The sequence below is a fragment of the Oryza sativa genome, chromosome 5 (assembly GCF_034140825.1).
Source record: "Oryza sativa Japonica Group chromosome 5, ASM3414082v1".
NCBI lineage: Eukaryota > Viridiplantae > Streptophyta > Magnoliopsida > Poales > Poaceae > Oryza > Oryza sativa.
This window is the reverse complement of record NC_089039.1, coordinates 15,642,941-15,662,516: the sequence shown is the minus strand read 5'-3', so window position 1 is coordinate 15,662,516 and position 19,576 is coordinate 15,642,941. Positions and strand designations below refer to the sequence as shown.

At 39.7% G+C, this 19,576-nt stretch overlaps 1 protein-coding gene across 1 annotated transcript; it reads right to left on the bottom strand.

Moving 5' to 3' along the window:
- Positions 1–12,732: 12,732 nt before the first annotated feature.
- Positions 12,733–17,052, bottom strand: LOC4338445 (CBL-interacting protein kinase 18-like). Its single transcript, NM_001402511.1, has 2 exons — positions 16,836–17,052; positions 12,733–14,595 (listed from the first exon to the last, which is right to left on the bottom strand). Exon 2 carries the CDS (start codon positions 14,292–14,294, stop codon positions 12,921–12,923), a length of 1,374 nt encoding a protein of 457 aa, NP_001389440.1. The 5' UTR covers positions 14,295–14,595; positions 16,836–17,052; the 3' UTR covers positions 12,733–12,920.
- Between the last annotated feature and the right edge of the window lie 2,524 nt (positions 17,053–19,576).

Here is a 19,576-nt window from a genome sequence, read left to right as displayed (position 1 = left end):
ATGGTAACAAGACACTGTTCATCTGAAATTTGTCTTTCTTTTTCTCTTAAATGAAGTTGAGTTTAGAGTTAAAGATTTTGTGAGAATGTATTTTATATCTACACCTATCTCTAATATTTTTTTCATGATTTTAAGAAACTTTTAGGTATGATTTTCACGAGTTTCTATCACTTAACTCGTTTTCACCGGATATGTCCCCATTTCAATTTAGCTGTGATATATTTTCTCCATTTCTGGTAAGCCATTTATTTTGTCCATTTTTCCTTCAATAGTTTATTTCTGCCACAGGGTTTATCTCACTGACCTTGAATTCAAACAGTGAAGGGGGAAATTAACGACTCCCTCCCTTTCATACTATAAGGCACTTTAACTTTTTTTAATTAATTTTTTAAGTGTGATTAAGTTTATTGAAAAGTATAACAATATTTTCGACATCAAACAAACATATTATCAAAATATATCAAATGTTATATTTGTATAACTAATTTGATGTTATAAAAGTTGCTATATTTTTCTATAAATTTGATTAAATTTATAAAAAAATTGACTTAAAAAATCAAAACATCTTATAATATAAATGAAAAGAATAGTTGTCACTCCATACATATGACTTTAACAAAAAAAATCTCAATAAGAGGACGACTTCAACAATTCGCCACTTTACAGATGTTAGTTAATATTTTTTCATCTAATATTTCAGTGCTGTTAATAAAACATCAATGTAGCCATTTTTCACACTACCATCTAATAGGAGGGGAAAATTGATATGAATTAATTAAAATAGGACCCATGATTAGGGGGTAAAGTGTGAAAACAAAGGCTAAGATGATGTTTTTATTTAGAGCAGTCAACCATTAGATGAGAAATAATTAATTGAGATCTCTTCCATCCCCTTCTCCTGTCGTGCACGTGCATACTTAGAAAGTAACCATCGGATTCAATGTATTAGGCCCCGTTTGGTAGGACTCTAAACTCTAGCTCCCAGCTACTAACTCCAACTCCAACTGAAGTGGGTACGAAAGTGTTTGGCTAGAGTAGTTAGCTCCACTCCACCACGTCTCTTGTAGGCATTTCGTCGAACACCTGGTTGGCGTCGCACTGCCGCCGCCATCGCCATCGCTCAGCCCGCGCGTCACCGTTGGTGGCAGCCCACGGGCCACCGCTGCTCGCCCCTGCGCCCCCGCCCGCACGCCTCCCATGCACCGCCTACCGCCGCTGGAGGGCCGCCAGCGAACCGCCACAGCCTGTGCGCCACCACGGCACGCGCGCCTGCCGCTGCCGCTGCCGTCCGCGGCTCTCACGCATCGTGCCACGCCACCACTGCTCACCACACCGTGCCACCACTGCCCACCGCCGCCAGTCGCCGCCGACGCCGACGCCGACGCCACCGCCCGTCGCTGCTGTAGGGAGGAAGATGGGGAGGAGAGAGAATTGGAGGAGATGAGGTGTGAAGGGGTACTTTAGAGGCATTTTTGTGTAAATACATTAAAAAATTAAAGGGTAGAGGGTCTTTTGGGGTGGAGTAGAGCTGTGGAGCAGCAAAAGCCCACCTCCACCCCCGTAGTACAAATTTGTGGAGTAGCTCTGCCAACTCCACTCCAAAAAATAGAAAATTTATACCGTTTGGCACAGTTCCAGCTCTAGATAAGTTGGCGTTAGGAGCTAGAGCTGTGCTAGGCCTTATTCTTAATCAACATTCTAATCTATCCTTACCATATGAGCATGACCCGTTATAATGTAGGGGTATATTACTTATCTATTAAATGGTAAATTATTAAAGTCATCTATACTCGAGCAAGAGGAAGCTCGTGTGCTGGTAGCACAGTGCACGTTATGTGCACAGCGCCATAGACCTAGCTTGAAGAATTTCCCAAAAAGAAAAAAAAATTCAAGTGATTGAGTGCTCTAAATAAGCATACAACGGAAGAAACAAGGGAATTTAAAGAAAACAATGTGTAATTCAAGTGTAGAAGGATGATATGTCCCGTACAATGGGAATTTCATTGGTATGTGGGAAATTTCATTTACAGCATTGTATGCTTATTTCTCAAGCATAGAATGAGGATAGAGGCTATCGTATGCTAGTAATGGTTGGGTCCATACATGGCTTTTTTTTTACTCGTGTGGCTCATAAACGAGTGATAAGGTTATTTGGGCGTCGTCGTTAAGATCTAAGGCTGAGTTCTTATCTATACTTTTCCAACTCACCTCCCTCATTTCCCGCGCGCACGTTTTTCTAACTACTAAATGGTGTGTGTTTTTTTAAAAAATCTAAATGAAAGTTACTTTAAAAAATCATATTAATCTATTTTTAAATTTATTTTAGTTAATACTTAATTAATCATGTATTAAACATTACTTTTGTTTTGTGTGCTACCAACCCTCACTCCCAAATACACCCTAAAGATAGTGGTCATCATGGGCTGGGCACTTGCCGCAGCCATCTGAGCAAAAGTCAGTCCACGCACTCGCAAAACTACCGCAAAATACTAGTACCTCTACTGATCATGAGCCCAATGTACAAAACATCTCGGCCTCCTCCACTAAACAAAACTCCATTGATCATTATTTCCTTACCTCATTGCCACTATAAGCACAACACTTGAGGGAGGAGAGCGACGCTGATGCCGCCTCATATAATCTCCATCCTAGAATGTAAGAAAATTATAGCAAACTGATGGTTGAGATTAAAATAGTGCGGCCGTGTCTTTACCCTTACAACGGGAAGGAATACGTGGGAAGAAACTGATGGTTTCACATGTGGTTTAGGTTAAAACTTGCTAGCTGCCAACGCTTCTTCTCCTCCTGATCTTATTATTTTCTTTTTGTTGCCTTAATCTTGCCGCCTTAGCTAATATCCATTCTAGAACGCTGGGAAATTACAGCAAACTGATGGTTGAGACTGAAACGGTGTGGCCGTGTCTTTACCTTTACAACGGGAAGGAATACGCAGGGAGAAACTGTTGGTTTCGCATGTGATTTAGGTTAAACATTGCTAACCGCCAACACTTCTACTCCACCATGATCTTATTATATTTTTCTTGTTACGTTAGATTCCCGGCCGGTGAGGATGGGTAAGTAGGGCTAAACCATTATTACTTTTGTACTTCCATAAAATCTAATTGGCAAACATGTTGTGTTCGATTCGTTATTATTTACTAGGTTATGTAGTGGTTGTCAGTGCCCAGAAGAACATGAGGCAACAATATAATAACTCTCCCTCCATGCCAATTAGGTTAGACTCTTCCAATATCTTGTCTGAATCAACCCTGGAACTGTTGAGAAGTGTAGGGTGGAGACGACAAATATTGCTTCAATGAAGCATTTTCCCTACATCGATAAGCATACAATGAAATTCACATTGTAAACATGGGGAATAAGCACACAATGGGAATATTTCTTGAACATGACAAATAATACAATAATCTATGTACGGACATTTACCCTTCCTCAATAGGCATACAATGGGAAGTGTAGGGTGGAGACGTCAAATATTGCATATCCCCTATGAGAATTGCTATGAAGGCTACTCGCCAAAGAAATAAAAACACCCATAAAGATAATTAAGCAAACATACTGATAAATTGATAATATTTAGGTTTGGTACAAATCAATCATGGTAAATTGATGTCTTAATCCTACTGGGAGTTTTCCTTTAGATAAGTATGACAAATCACAGACTCTAAAATTTCCATTCTCATGTTATTGTGGAGGATATTATCCATCCTATTATTTGTCTTCTCAACCATTTTTGTGCATCGAAATTATCATGTTATAGTGATGTGTTCTATCAAAAAAATTGCACCTCCAAATACGAGCAACACATAGAAATATTTTTATCAATCTTGCAAAAGTGGTTTATAAAAGGTAGCTCTATTATTGATAATGCCCTTGTCTTTGTATCTAATTTATTTTGAGGCCCATTCTACTTCACAAATTCTTATCTTAATCTTTCTTCAAATATTAAACCTCCATCAAAAGCATACAGTAAAATTAGCTTAGGCTCTTCCAATGTCTTCTCCGAATCAAGCCTGGAACTTTCGACAAGTGTAGAGTGGAGATGACAAATATTGCTTGAATGAAGCATTTTCCCTACCTCTATAAGCATACAATGAAATTCACATTGTACACATGGGTAATAAGCATATAATGGGAATATTGCTTGAACATGAGAAATAAGGCAATAAGCAATGTACAGACATTTTCTCTTTCTCAATAGGCATACATTGGGAATTTCAAGTGTAGGGTGGAGACGCCAAATATTGCTTATCCCCTATGAAAATTTCTATGAAGACTACTAGTCAAAGAAATAAAAACGCCAATAAATATAATTATGAAAACATACTGATAAATTGATAATAAGTTAGGTTTGGCACGAAGCAATCCTAGTAAATTGATGGCTAAAGCCTACTGGGAATTTTTCTTAAGAAAAGTATGGGATATCACAGCCCATAAAATTTTCTATTCTCATATTATTGTGCAGGATATTATCCATCCTATTATTTGTCTCCTCAACCATTTTTGTGCATTGAATTTCTCATATCATAGTGATGCGTTCTATAAAAAAAAAGTGCACCTCCAAATACCAACAACACACAGACATGCTTTTGCACAATCTTGCAAAAGTGGTTTACAACTAGTAGCTCTATTATTGATAATGCCCTTATCTTTGTATCCATATTCTGAGGCCCATTCTACTTCAAAAATTATGTTTTTTTAAATCTTTCTTCAAATATTGACCTCCATCAAAAGCACACAGTAAGATTGGTAATGAATATGAATAAAGAAATCTTCCGATAGTAACACTAAGTATAGCTATGTTTTACGCTGTTTTCTCAATTGTTTTTGTTCCTCGAGGAAATTAACGTATGCAAAGCTATTTTGCATAAAGTTTCTCGTGTGTGCACAAAATCTCGCATAGGTCCTCGAACCACCTGAAGCTAGGTGCGATCTTGTAAATTAATTTGAAAGTTGTGCCAACTAGTGCGACAACTTGTCTAGCTGCTATGCCTTTGATCTTAACTAAGAGGTACCACGCGGGCAATATTTGCACACCAACAATATTTACAAAACCAATTTAACAACTTGTATGCATGTAGTTGAATCAGCTAAGGAATATGTTGGTTCTTTTTACTATATTCACTTTTACAGTATAAATAAGTGCTAATTAACATGTTTCTGAAAAAAATATTGTGCAAATCTTATAGAGCTGCAATAGTTACTGATGGTTGGTGTCATACATTGTCGGTTCACATTAAAGTACTCGAGTAGAGTTTTCATTCGATTGTGTGGCATAGAAACGAGCGATAGAGGTTATGTGTGTGTTGTTAGGATATGGAGACAGTGGTCACTGTAGACTAGGCACCTACCGCCACCAGCCAAGCCAAAATCAGTCCAGGCGCGCAACTCTACCACAACAAACTAGTAACGCAGCCGGTCGTAAGCCCAACGTACAAAACATCCCGGCCTCCTCCACTCAAATAACTCCATCAATCGTTCTTTCCTTGCCTCATTGCTAGTGTAACCGCCTCATTCGATAGAGGGAAGCGATGCCAACACCGCCTCAGCTAATCTTCATCCTGGAAGGCCAGGAAATTACAGCAAACTAATGGTTGAGATTGAAACAACACAGTCGTGTCTTTACCCTCACAACATGAAGGAATGCGCAAGAAGAAATTGATGGTTTCGAATGTGGTTTAAGTTAAACCCTGCTAGCCGCCAACGCTTCTTCTCCTCCTGATCTTATTATTCTCTTCTTGCTGCCTTAATCTTGTTATGTTTGGTTCCTGATCGGTGAGGATGGGTAAGTAGGGTTAAACCATTATTACTTTTTTCCTTCCATAACTAATTGGCAGGCATGTTGTGTTTGATTCGTTTAAGTTAACAAGGTTATGCAGCGGTCGTTGGTGCTAGGAAGAGCAAGAAGCAACAATGCATTACCTCTCCCTCCTCAGCGATCAACTTAGGCTCTTCCAATGTCTTCATCGAATCAAGCCTAGAACTTTCCACAAGTGTAGGGTGGACACAACAAATTAATATTTCTTGAATGAAGTATTTTTCCTACCTCAATAAGCATACAATGAAATTCCCATTGTACACATAAGAAATAGACATACAATGGGAATAGTGGTTGAACATGGGAAATAAGACGATAAGCTAAGTACAAACATTTTCCCTACCTCAATAAGCGTACAATGGGAATTTCATGTGTAGGGTGGAGACGACAACTATTGTTTATCCCCTACAAAAATCCCAATGAAGATTACTAGGCAAAGAAATAAAAACACTAGCAAAGATTATTATGCAAACATATTGATAAAGTGATAAGATAGGTCTAGTCCAAAGCAATTTCATGCCTTAAGCCCACTAGGAATTTTCCTTTAGGTAAGTACGACATATTACAGATCCTAAAAAAATTTGTTCTCGGGTTAATGTGAAGGATATTGTCCATCCTATTATCTGTCTTCTCAACCATTCTTGTGCATCGAATTTCTCAAGTCATAGTGATATATTCTATTAAAAAAGGTGCATCTCCAAATACCAGCAGCACAGAGAAATGCTTTTACACAATGTTGTAAATGCGGTTTATAAAAGGTAGCTCTATTGTTGATAATGCCCACAACTTCTAATCTAATTTATCTTGATGTCCATTCTACTTTACAAATTGTTCTTTAATCTTTCTTCAAATATTGACCTCTATCAAAAGAACATTATAAAATTTGCAATGGATTTGAATTGAGAAATCTTCCGATAGTAGCACTAAGTATAGCTCTGTTTTCTGAATTGTTTTTGCTCCTCGATGAAATTAATGCGTGGAAGACTATTTTGCAAAAAGCTTCTTGTGCGTGCACATAATCTCACATATGTCCTCGAACCACCTGAAGCTAGGTTCGATCTCGTAAATTAATTTGAAATTTGTGCAAACTAGTGCCACGACTTGTCTAGTTGCTATAATTTTGATCGTAATTGAGAGGTACTATGCAGGCAATATTTGCACACCAGCAATGCTTTCAATTGTGTTTCGTCCACTGATTGGTTAAACTATGCTTGTATGCATGTAGTTGAATCAACTAAGGAATATGTAGGTTCTTTCTATTATATTCACTTTTAGAGTCTAGATAAGTGCTAACTAATATGTTTCTTGAAAAGAATATTGTTCAAATCTTAGAGAGCTGTAGTAGTTAGTGATGGTTGGGGCCATACATGGCTTTTTCACATTAAAATTTTAATTAATTTTCCATTCGAATGTTAGACATCCGAGAGTGAATAACATACATTGGTTGCAATTGAAAAGACTCCAAAAGAACAAATCTGAGCAGATCCCGCATCCCTAATGTTGTTGCCTGACGTCTTGCTTTGCTAGCATGGTGACATGGCCTAAGTTACATATGGCCTTGTATAGAAGAGCTTAAGATTTTAATAAGCGGCTGGTGGATAGCCAGCTAGTCTAAATATGAAACGATGTGTTTTCCATCTTCTTCTTCTTCTAGTTTAGTTTTAGACAGCTAGTCTAAATATGAAAACGATGTGTTCTCCATCTTCTTCTTCTTCTTCTAGTTTATTTTTAGATGGTATAAGTACAATTTCTCATAATCTAGTTGAGAATCTAGACAACTTGGGAGAGCTATAGATTTTGAAAAAAGTTGCGTCTACCAAAAGCTTGTACAAACAAGGGTCTATATATGTGGCACCTCTTAAAGTCCGAAAGCACGTCCAATAGCCATGCAAAAATGGTTTATACAACCCTCAAGCTTTTGTAGATCCTACTCACTCTCCATATTTTGTATTGTGAGTAATTTACTCCTATTTAAATGGGAACATACGCTATGCGCATAAGCTTCCATCTACACTCCGTGCATACCAACTAGCAAATGTCATGAAAAATTCTACAAAAAAAAATTAGACATTTACTCCTAATAGTATTACACATATCTACAAAGTCCCATATTCAAATTCATTATATTTTAGCTGTAACAACAATTTTAAGGGTAAAAATTTGTCAGAAATTTGTCTTTTTTTGTTACGGCTAAAATATAATGAATTTGAAGATAATATTTCATACATAGGTGTAATACTATTCAAAGTATGTGTCCATTTTTCTTCTAGAATTTTCTGTGACATTTGCTAGTTGGTGTGCATGGGAAGCTTGTGTGCATAGGATATATTCCCTATTTAAATACCTTCTTCTATCATTTTTAGCTCTTCAAATTTTGCCAACATTGCCAAAAGAATCCTGAAATTTCCCAAAGCAACCCCTCTCATGCATCCAAACGAATAACCACGGTTTTTCGTCTTATTTCTATTTCAAGGCCGTCCAAAATGCATTAAAGGTGCAAAAGAGTACATTCAGTTGTAAAACAATTGAAGCCACCGGGTTTCATTCACCAGAATGTGTAGTTTTACTAGGTAAGTTGGTCTCTGGAAATCAGATACAACTCTAAGCTTTTTGGTTGATATAGAAGTTGAATTCAAATGGATGAATGGGAGGATCAAGTACTGGATGAACCGATCGAAACTAGGGATCTGAATTGTATTCCTCATGAAGTTATCATTTAATTTCTTCAGAAGTTTAGGACGGTTTTTGGAACCTTGAGGTTGAGACATCATTTTTAGAGACATCATACTCTAAGGCTGATAATGTATCACTTTAATATGGAGATAAATCTCGTAAGGGTAAAAATTGGACATATATGAAATTTGTAAAAGTAAAAAAGTTGATTATATACCAAATCTCCATGCGTTTCCCCTCTTTCTACACATTTTGATAAAGATACCTAATCTAGACTTATCACTTGCTACTCTTTTCCCTTCTCGTCACTACTGAAAAACGATTTTTCTGTACAGCGACCCATTTAGATTGTAGATGGACCATAACTGGTCGCGTCTAGGAAAATAAGCTCATTTTCACGTGTGGTCCATTTAAGAGGACCGCAAGAAAAAATCGATTTTTCTGTGCAGTCCTCTTAAATGGACCGCACGCGAAAATATGCATTTTTGCGTGTGGACCTATTAAGAGTGCCGCATGCAAAAATACCCACTCCCTCTTTTCCCTCTTACCCACTTTAAATTTTCCCCTCTATCTCTCCTCTCCTCTCTATCTCTTTTTCTTCTATCAGTCAACAATAGTGGCCTCACTCATCTGTGCCCTCTCCTCTCCTTCCGATGGCAGCGGCAGGCGTAGGTGACGGCGGCGGCACGGCGGCGGTGGAGGCGTGGGATCCGGCGGGCGGCGGCCAACCCCCGCATGGATCCGGCGGCAGGCCGCCCTCGCCCCCCCCCTGCGGGATCCGCCTCCCCTCCCCTCCCCTTCCTTCCCTCCCCAGATTCGGCGAAGGGGAGGGGCGTTAGTGGTGGTGCAACCAGAAGGGAGCACAGATCCGGCGGAGCGCAGCGCGGAGGCCGCTGCCAACGAGGGCATGAGCGGTGTCCTCGAGCGACGACGGCAATGACAAGGAGGAGGAGGAGGCCGCACCGCTGCCGGAGGATTATGGGGTTTTCATTTTTTTTTGAAATTTTGTTTTTTTCAGATTTTTGTTTTTCCGTGTAGGCGACATAAGCACCCGCACGCGAAAATCTGATTTTCGCGTGCTGGTGCGCCACCCGCACGCCAAAATCGCGATTTTTTGCAGACCCTGGGTGCTGGTGGGCTGCTCACCCGCACGCGAAAACCGGTTTTGACCGCACACGAAAATCTTTCTCGTAGTAGTGCGTTTTCGAACAGTTTTTACATAGATCTAGTGCAACAAGGAACAATTTCACCCATTAATATCCAAAAGGAAATGCCTTTGCAGTAACAAATGGGAATATTTACGTTGCCTGGGGTCTCTATAATATATGTGTCGATCAGGATATTGCCTTTACAAAGGTTTCATTCTGCCGCGAAAACACTTTTATTGCAACATAAACTCCATTGTGTGAAGTCAAACAAGAAATTAAACTATAATCCCAGAAATTCTCTATGAAGTAGGCAAGAGAATAATTGAATTGATCTTGGGTGCCTTAAAGTGGACACAAGATTTGCTGTAAATCTTTTAAGTGGCTTCAATAAGTTAAATTACTCAATCGTGGTTACACCACTATGTAGTGGTGGCACAAACTATATGTACAGTGCAAGCGGTACTATCTCAAAAGTTTCAGTACAAAGTATTTGGAGCTTATTTAAAGGGGTTAAAAGGTAAAGTGAGAACATTTTCTTGTTACTAATTCCTTTGGATTAACCTTTAACTACTGTACCGACAAATCCAACTTTTGAACTACACGAACCTATAAAAGAGGACATGGATTTTTACCGTCGTCTGCCATTTGACTATTCAAAATATTGAGACTTAGAGTATTGAGATCAAGACAATAAAGGAGTATCCAAATTTGATTGTGTGCCTCTTATTTCTATTGAAGGATAAATGAATTGTCCGTCTTTTCTCATTACCTCAAAAGCTTATATGGTCAGCCTATATTGTCAAATATGAAACAGTAGGTTGGACTTGCAATACTCCGTATTAAGGAGGCATAAGCAAGGTGATGGAAAAGGCAGCCTACCTACGAAAGAAATGTCTCGATCGAAAGCAAGTCAGAAGCCAAAAACTGAAGCCAATCTCTTTTATCGGTTCAATAATTGCTTGGACCACATGAAATTCCCCGGATACTTACACAAGTCGAACTATTTTCCACGAAATTCTTGCAAGCACTTACTTGAGCAAGCAAAAAAGACTAGCTATTAGCCCATATCGGCGATAGTGAACTCCACTGCTCAAAACAAATGATCCAAACAAGCCCTGAAAGCTCCTTTTCCCCAAGGCAACAGCTAACTGAACCAGCAAAATCTGTCTGCCTCTGAAAGAAACAAAACAAAGAGAAAAAAAAAAACCCTTTCCCTCCCTTCTCACGGCACTGGCCAACTTGCAAGTTGCAACTGATGTGAAGCACTCACTGAGACTCCAAGCACCTATATGCAGGTAGCTCTCAGCACGCTTGAGTTGGTGATGCCTTGATTCCCACTGTTTTGTCCGTCAAATACTACTGCGACGACGACGACGATGACGATGACGATGACGATGACGATGACGATGATGATGTGGCCCTTGCAGAACCATGTTATGTTGATGATCAATGCAATGCCAATCAAAGTAGCTTTTGCAAACGATGGAGAAAGTGACCTCCATTTTCTTGACCATTGGTGGGTTTTGGACCAGAGGCTCAAGGCCAATCTCAAGCAGAAGTTTCACTTATTAAATGAAACTCTACAGTGAACGGCATATATTGTCGACGTTAGGATTTAATTTGTAGCACCTTGGGAGATTTAATTCATACACTTCACATATTTCAGTTCCGAGTTTCGAACAACACTGACATACTATAATTCAAGTTTGAGCTTCTCAAAAGGCATGGATATCTAGAGTATTTGAGCCATATACTACCAATAGAGACTACCGTAAAGGTACTCTAATTAAACATGAAGTGAGTTGTGAGCTTGCTCCAAGGCTCACGGCCTTTAGCTCATGAGAACCATTCAGAACAAGAGGATTTCACAAAAAAAAAATCAATTCCTATATGAATCATAAAAAAAAGAAATAATTCCATGCCCCAGACAAGGCTTTAAAGACCCCAACAATTTTAGTCCTGAGACAGGATTCCTGTTAATTTGACATTGAATGGACAGGTAGGGCTCTCTTGTTTGTCCCCTTGCCACATTTCATGAAGATAAGCATTCCCTCTGCTACTAGTGTGATGTGCACAAATATCTGCCTCTAGAGCATAACATTATAGATTCCATGAGCATATATATAACTTTGGTCCACTCACTTCTCTCTGGATGATCCCATTACATCACATCACTCCATCAGGGTCAGGGGCCAGGGTGATACTCTGAATGAATCAGGGTTCCAGTCTAAAGCAAACTACATAACAAAGATAAGGTTTTTGTAAGCCAAAATAAAAGGATGTCTTTGCTATTTGTTCCACAAGGATGAGTATGATAAAAGCAGCTTTTCTTTACCTACTGGCTTGGCTACTGGTTCCTCCAACAAAAAGGGAGAATAAAAAGAAAAGGACTCGTAGCATAGCACTATAGCAGTGCTCCCTCATTTGAAGTTACTTAATTTAGTTCATTATTAGCTGTTGTTCCTTTGCCTTTGTTGATTGATGACTTTTTACAGACAAGTGACAGCAATTGGAAATTGACAACCAGCAAAGTCACACTGATTTTTTTTTATATAGCAGCTACTACCGACAAGCAACCAATTTTTCCATTGCTTTTGGAGTACAACTACTAGTGTCAGGATAGAAATGTTTTTCATTAGTATTTTTTATAACTAGTGCTAGTGATCTGTCAAGGATGAAAAGGATGCAATCCTTCAAAAAAAAAAAAGATAAGTAGTGCAGTCCTGAAAAGAAAAGGAGGTAGAGTTGAGCAACTAAATGACTAATCATTTGTCCAACAGGCAAAATGATGAGAATTAACTGAGTGCTTCAAATTTCTGAAATCTTGGGCTTTTCTAAACACAATTAAATTTCTGAAATCCTCGGCTTTTCTAAACACAATTGCAACTTTCAAAGATTCACCTGCAACTCTCTGTAAGTACCACTGTTGACACTGTATGCCTAATATCCTGTAATCAGCAATCACATTACAAAAACATGTGAAAGTACTCAAATATTAAGTAGGTGCTATGTTCATCCAGACGACGATGTGAGGTAGCTTATCCTTTGATGTATTTCAATTACGAACACTGAACTGCCAACAACAAAAAATAACTAGTATTACACTGCATTATAAGTTCAGATTCCTTAGAATCCAATTACATTGTTGTGCGAATTTCATTGAGCTATGGATTTTGGGAAGACAGAAGATAGAACGAATAATAAGCAAAAGGATAAGCAGTGCCTTTCCTAAGGCAACGAAACATTTCGACATTGAAACAATTCTATGGCTGGCCATGATCTTCAGGTTGCTGATCCTGGCGTTCACCTTGCCAAGCCCAAACAATGTCCTTAAGAGCTGGTTTCATGTCCTCCTTCCACAAATGTTGGTATTCTAGTGTATCTCCATTGTTCTTCTTGATTTCTACCAAATGAAATGAAGGAGTCACCTCGAAGATCTCTGCATCGATTGCCAATACACCTTTCCTTCCTTCACTTGCACCTTCCATTTTCAGCACACCACCTTCTTTCTTTTTCACTGTCAACTTCGAACATGAGGCAACATCCTCTAGTTTTGAGATAATAGCTGAAGCTGATTGACTTGATGTAAACCTTGCTTCTTTCTTTTTATCAGTCTCCTCAAACAAGCCAGAAAGATCAAAGCCTTCCGAAAGAGAAATAATATCGAAAGCGTTAAGGTTGGTTAGCTTTCCTGCATCCTGTTTCTCCTCAGTCTTTTTGCTACTACTGCTACCCATGGAGGAGAAAACAACATTAACATCAGCAAGAGCTGTAACTGGTTCATTTGTCTCCACGTTCTTAAGGATTAGCTTGCTATCAAGTCCTTTCTTGAACCAGTAAGTTTCCATTATTTTTGTAATTGGCATTCTACTTCTTGGGTTTGGATCAAGAATTCTCGAAACTAATTTTCGTACATCAGACGAAAACCAAGCTGGGCATTTGAACTCTGCTTTCCCAATCTTTCTGTACATCTCCATCAAATTTGAATCTTGAAAAGGCAGATAACCAGCCATCAGAACAAACAGGATCACACCACAAGACCATGTGTCAACCTTGACACCGTCATACCCTTTTCGGCTGATCACCTCAGGCGCCACATATGCGGGAGTTCCACAAGTTGTGTGTAGAAGGCCATCTTGTCGTCTTGATTCAGCAAGAGCGCTCAATCCAAAATCGGTAATTTTCAGGTTTCCATTTTCATCAACAAGTAGGTTCTCTGGCTTCAGATCGCGATGATAAACGCCTCTACTGTGGCAGAAATCAACAGCACTTACTAATTGCTGGAAGTATTTCCTTGCAGCATCTTCTTTCAACCTACCTTTAGCTACTTTGTTAAACAACTCACCGCCCTTGACATATTCTAGCACAAAGTATATCTTCGATTTGGTAGCCATGACCTCATACAGCTGTACAATGTTGGGGTGCCTCACTAATTTCATCACAGATATCTCTCGTTTAATCTGATCCATTAGGCCAACCTTAAAAATTTTGTCCTTGTCGATCACCTTGATAGCCACACTTTGTGAAGTCACGATGTTCCTACCATGATAAACCTTGGCAAAAGTTCCTTGCCCCAATAATTTTCCAATCTCATACCTTCGCAGTAGAATGTTTCCATTCTTCTCAAGTTCCATCATTCAAAACAATGCTAGCGGACAATTCTTTATTGGAATTTTAGAGGAAAACCGTAAAAGCAAAAACTTCAACCATCATCAGAAATTGCATGATCTAGCATAGCAGTATTTCTGACATTGATAGCATCATTATTACTTTGTGATTGCAGAATGCACCAGGTGAGCAACTGAAATCCTCGCTCATCAAGAATTAGTGATGTCAAATCAATGGGAGAAATGCCCTTCTCTTCATAGGAGATATCTCTGGCGTGCAAGCACATCTTTCTGCATTCCCTAGAATGGCCTTTCACGGCAACTTGCAATACTGCAATACAGACAATAAAGCATGATTAACTATTTGGCAGAAACAAAGTAGCGTGATTACAATGTTTCAAAAGTGAAAGCAAATATTGCAGATACACAAGTGATGGGTGGAAAAAAATGTCTGTCTTCGTAAACTAATTGAGAAACAAAATGCACATGCAGATGAAAGGAAAGACAGATGTTGTAGCCATGAAGGTAGATGTGGAGTCAATTAATGGATTACCAGGGTCAGTTTGTGTGTGTAGATGTGTCTATCTGTTCCCTATAAGCTTGGTCTAGCAGGATGAGGCTACTTTTCAAGCCTTTGAAGCAAGGTACAGGTCCAATGAAGGTTGGGCTTAGGGGTGTGGCAAAGCCTAATCTCAAGTTGGGCCAACACATGCCCTGGGCCGATGTGTGAATGTGAACAATTCACCTAGCTAGAAGCAGCATCCACTCAGGAAAAAGAAAAGCTAGGAACAGCGATGCACTCATGCACATGGATAGGTATGTGGCCAATTAACATAATTGATAATTCAAACTCCAGTAAGTCCAAATCATATTTTGGACAAAAGCAAGCAAACAGCACATGTGCACATGTGCACCTAAAGACAAAGGAAATGCATCCATATAAACATTTGGCAAAATTTTCCAAACAAACTCTGCCAAAGAGAAAATCAGAATATATCTCATTTGTTGGCTTAAAACCTTATAGTATGTAGACACCGCATGGCCAAAAAATGATGATGTAAATATCTTGATAAAAATAAAAATATAGCAATCAGTACTTTAGATATATACTTTAATTGACTAGAAATCAGGTATAATTTTATTATTAAGGCCCACTGCAGTAATGGATTCCATTACTGTTGTCCTTATCAGCAGATTATTAAAGTTTGGTAGGAAAGGTATGTAGAACAAAGTAGATCACCTAAACCTTTAAAGGAATTTTTTTTACAATAAAAAGCAGAGACACTGAGAAAGCACAAGGTAAAACCAGTGATAAATCAACCCAGTGGATTATCTGAAATTTTCTTCCTATGGCAATAAGTGATGTGGAATTGTGGATAGTCTGAGAATTCACTAAAACAGCATGACTTATTCTGTAGATTTAATTACAGCTTTCCAATTTACTGAAGTAGGTCCCTAACCAGTTAAACAAAAATATCTAGAGAAACGTTTTATGGAAAGGAGTTGAACTATTTGGCTGGATACATTAATTAGCAGCAAGAATATGTGCAATCAATTACTAGTAAATAAGAATGCTAAGCATCCTTGACAGCTTGACCTGTATCACTCAACATAAGTATGGTCAATGAACACTCAATAAAAATGAATTGAAGCCCATGTGGAAGTGAACATGCATGATGGTTTTCGAACACGTATTAGATGGAGGTTACCTAGGGGTTCAGGTGATATAATGTAGATATTGGACCACACAGTATTTTTTTTATTCCAAGTGGAAATTTTGTTTGTCCCTATGTGATTAACATATAATTGAGTGAGAGATGCACTTTCTGTAAAAGTACACCATATTTTTACCATAGGCATAGTTTTAGGCCCATGAAATTGTAGCGGGCCCAGTGGCTAAATTGGTTGTGCAGAGAAAGGAAATCTAGATCTGAACAGCAAATTCTATTTAACAGATCGATTCATTCAGTTTCACCAGAAGACACACTGACACACAGGTAATACCAGCTGGGTTAATTAAGAACGTCAATACTAGAAATGGTTTCACAGTTGATAGTCTCTCTACCTCTCTTAATCCTGCTACAGCCTATGACCACACAAGAATTCCTGTTCTGTTGTTTATGCTACTTAAAAAAGGTAAAACTCTTTACGAAAGAGAGCTCAGTTGCATAATTAGCGCAAACAAACTACCCTATATCATCGGCAACACCGACAATCCAAAGGGGAAACCTGTCGATTATCGATCTAGCATTCTAGCCACCGCTGAAGGCTAGATGGAAACTCATCAGTAGCTGTTGGCCACGGAAGACAATTTTCTCGTTGGCCTTCTCCCCCGTGTTTGTCAGATTCACGGCCAAAATGTTATATGATATTTCCTATCAGCTCTGTCAGGTCTTGACAACACATCGAGGGGCTTCATCCGGCACCCCAATTTCAATCGAACCCCAAATCCTCCGACGGCTAAATGGCAGACTCGTGCTCAACCCAAGAAACAGCCTAAAATCAACTGGGTAGAAAGCAAAGAAGCGCACATACACGACACAATTCGCAGCGCAAAAAGAAGACGGATACCTTTGAAGGCACCACGGATGATTGCAGCCGGCTGCCAAGAAACCCGAATCCGACTCCCACGACCCAAGAATGACCCGGGGGCAGCAATGCAGGTTTGCAGGGTGGGACGGGGGGCTGCTCCGATCGCTTCGTTCGTTCCTTCCTTCTCCACTGCTGTTCTTGGTGGAGGGGAGGTTGGGGCAGGGAAGGAAGAAGTGCGGGGAGGAAGGCAGGAAAGTGGGGAGGAGAGGAGAGGGATGGCGGATTTATGGTGAGACGGACGCGAGGTCATGTATGTGGTCCGGCCCTTCGCTGGCCACCAAACCTTTCACTGCAACGGGTGGCCTCAATTATGCCTTTTGGCCCTTTGCACTGCATTATTGCTTGCTTGCTTGTTTGATTTCGAGGGTTTTCTCTAAGGGCCTTTTGAGTTCGTGAACACCAAATTTTTTAACATGTAAAATCGAATATACGGATACATATTTAAATATTAAATATAGATTAATAACAAAAAAATTATAGATTTCGCCTAAAAACTGCGAGGCCAATTTATTAAGCCTAATTAATCCGTCATTAGTAAATATTTACTGTAGCATTACATTGTCAAATCATGGCAATCTACACACAATTTATGTAATTAATATTTTTTATATTTAATACTCTATGCATATGTCTAAACATTCGATATGACATGGTGAAAAATTTTTATTTAAAAACTAATCAAGACCTGAATTGCCTTTGCAAAGTGTCAGATGGTATGTCTGGGAAAATCTAAGATTCTAAGAATCAACTGCTCCTTCCATTTTATATAATATAAGACATAACTACATTTATTTAAGTTGTTTCATAATAGAAGGTGTGTATAAATGCATGTTATTAACTAGCACATCTTTTTCATTAAAATATTATTATTTAAATCATCTACCATCAAGATCTCTAATTTTATTAGGCGCATGTAATATATTTATTAAGGTAATCCAAACTATGATGGTTTGGGTGGTCGTGTGGAATTGAGGGAGTACTTGATAATTAAGATATAATAATACGGAGGAGCTGTGAAACCCAGCTTCTTAGAGTTTAGCTCGTTCATGTTTCAGATTATGTATGTAGAGCGTCTCAGAATCTCAATGAAAGTACATATTATTTTGGAGAAGCCTTTTTATTTCGAGAGAAGCTGCAGTTGTCAAAAATTTTTCTAAACAGGCCCAGTGACTCTGACTCGTAGTTAAGGGTGCATTGTCCACTTTTTAAAATTGTACTCCTTCATATTTCACGTGCACGCTTTCAAAATTGTTAAATGATGTGTTTTTGTAAATGTTTTCTATAGAAGAATTGCTTGAAACAAATCATATTAATTTTTTTTTCAAGTTTTATTGTTGACATAAAAATTATGGGTACTTCCACTTTAATATTTGTTTAATTTGCCTCTAATTATTGGTAAAATTACTTATTTTAAATACATATTTTTGTTAATCACATAAATTTTCTTCCATCGCCTCTTGCACGAAAGCGACCGAGGCATTCACTTGTTGCTCCCATGATACGATCATTACACTAACACGATCATTACACTAACGCGTCAGGTACATCATTCATATCATACATGTGCATAGTGGAATAATTATCCAAAAAAAAACATTTGTGATTATTATTGGTCATACTAGGTTGCTTAAAAAAAATTTCAGTTAAACTTTATCCACTGGGTATATTACCGGTACAACGCACGGGTATTTTACTAGTTTTTTTTCATATAAAACAGAAAAGTCTGAAAACGCGTGGACCAATTTTGGTAACTGGCCGAACTCCCATTAGACTTTACGGGCAACCGGCCCATCACGCTTTTTTGCGTGGCCGTAATCGAAAAGAATTCGTCCCCCTAGTTGTGTCCCCGGGGAGAATAAATTTCCTAATCTAAATTATTCCGCCAAAAATCCGCCGCGATTGGCCACCGCTGGCTCCATGGCAAGCGGAAGCGGCGAGGGCAAGGGCCGCCGCCACCAGGACAATATCCCAAGCGTCGTCCTGCTCGAGCTCTGGGGCCACGTCGCCGACGATGACCACCGGCCTGACGCCACCACCGCCACTTCCACGACGAGCACCGGCCTGCCAATCTCGGTGACCTTGTGCGCCGCCACCCCGCCAAGCCTCTCGCACCTCTCCGTCGACTGCCCTGGTCTGGTGGATCTGGATCCCAATCCCTTAGATAAGTTTGTGGCGCCCACGGTGATCAGCACGGATGCCGACCTCGTCCTCCTTCGTGTCCCTGTCGATCGCTTTGCCAGATTTGATCACTGTTTCAGCGACTACTTCGTCTACAAGGTGCACTCTCACTCTGAAAGCGCAAAGCTGCACCGTCTCCCGAGCCCACGTGGCCGTGGCTTTGCAGACGACAACATTGCCATACTGAGCTGCGGCAACGACGACGACGACTCCTACGCTGTGGCCGCTCTTCAACCCTTGCATCATGTCCACTTCAGGCTTCACCTGTGTCGCTCTACCCCCGATGGAAAGCCAGGGAGTTGGACCTCCCATCAGTTGACAGTGGAGGAGCCGCTGAGGGGAACGGTGTGCCCCGTCCCTGACTCAGCACTGAGGAGGATCTTCCATGCCACCACCAAGGTGATTACGCTTGGAGGTGCTAAAGGTACAGTTGGCTGGGTTGATCTCTGGCGAGGCATCCTTCTCTGTGATGTGCTCGACGAGATTGAGAGCCCCAAGCTCCGCGATTTGCCGCTGCCCTTGCCCTCTACGGGCAACTGGCC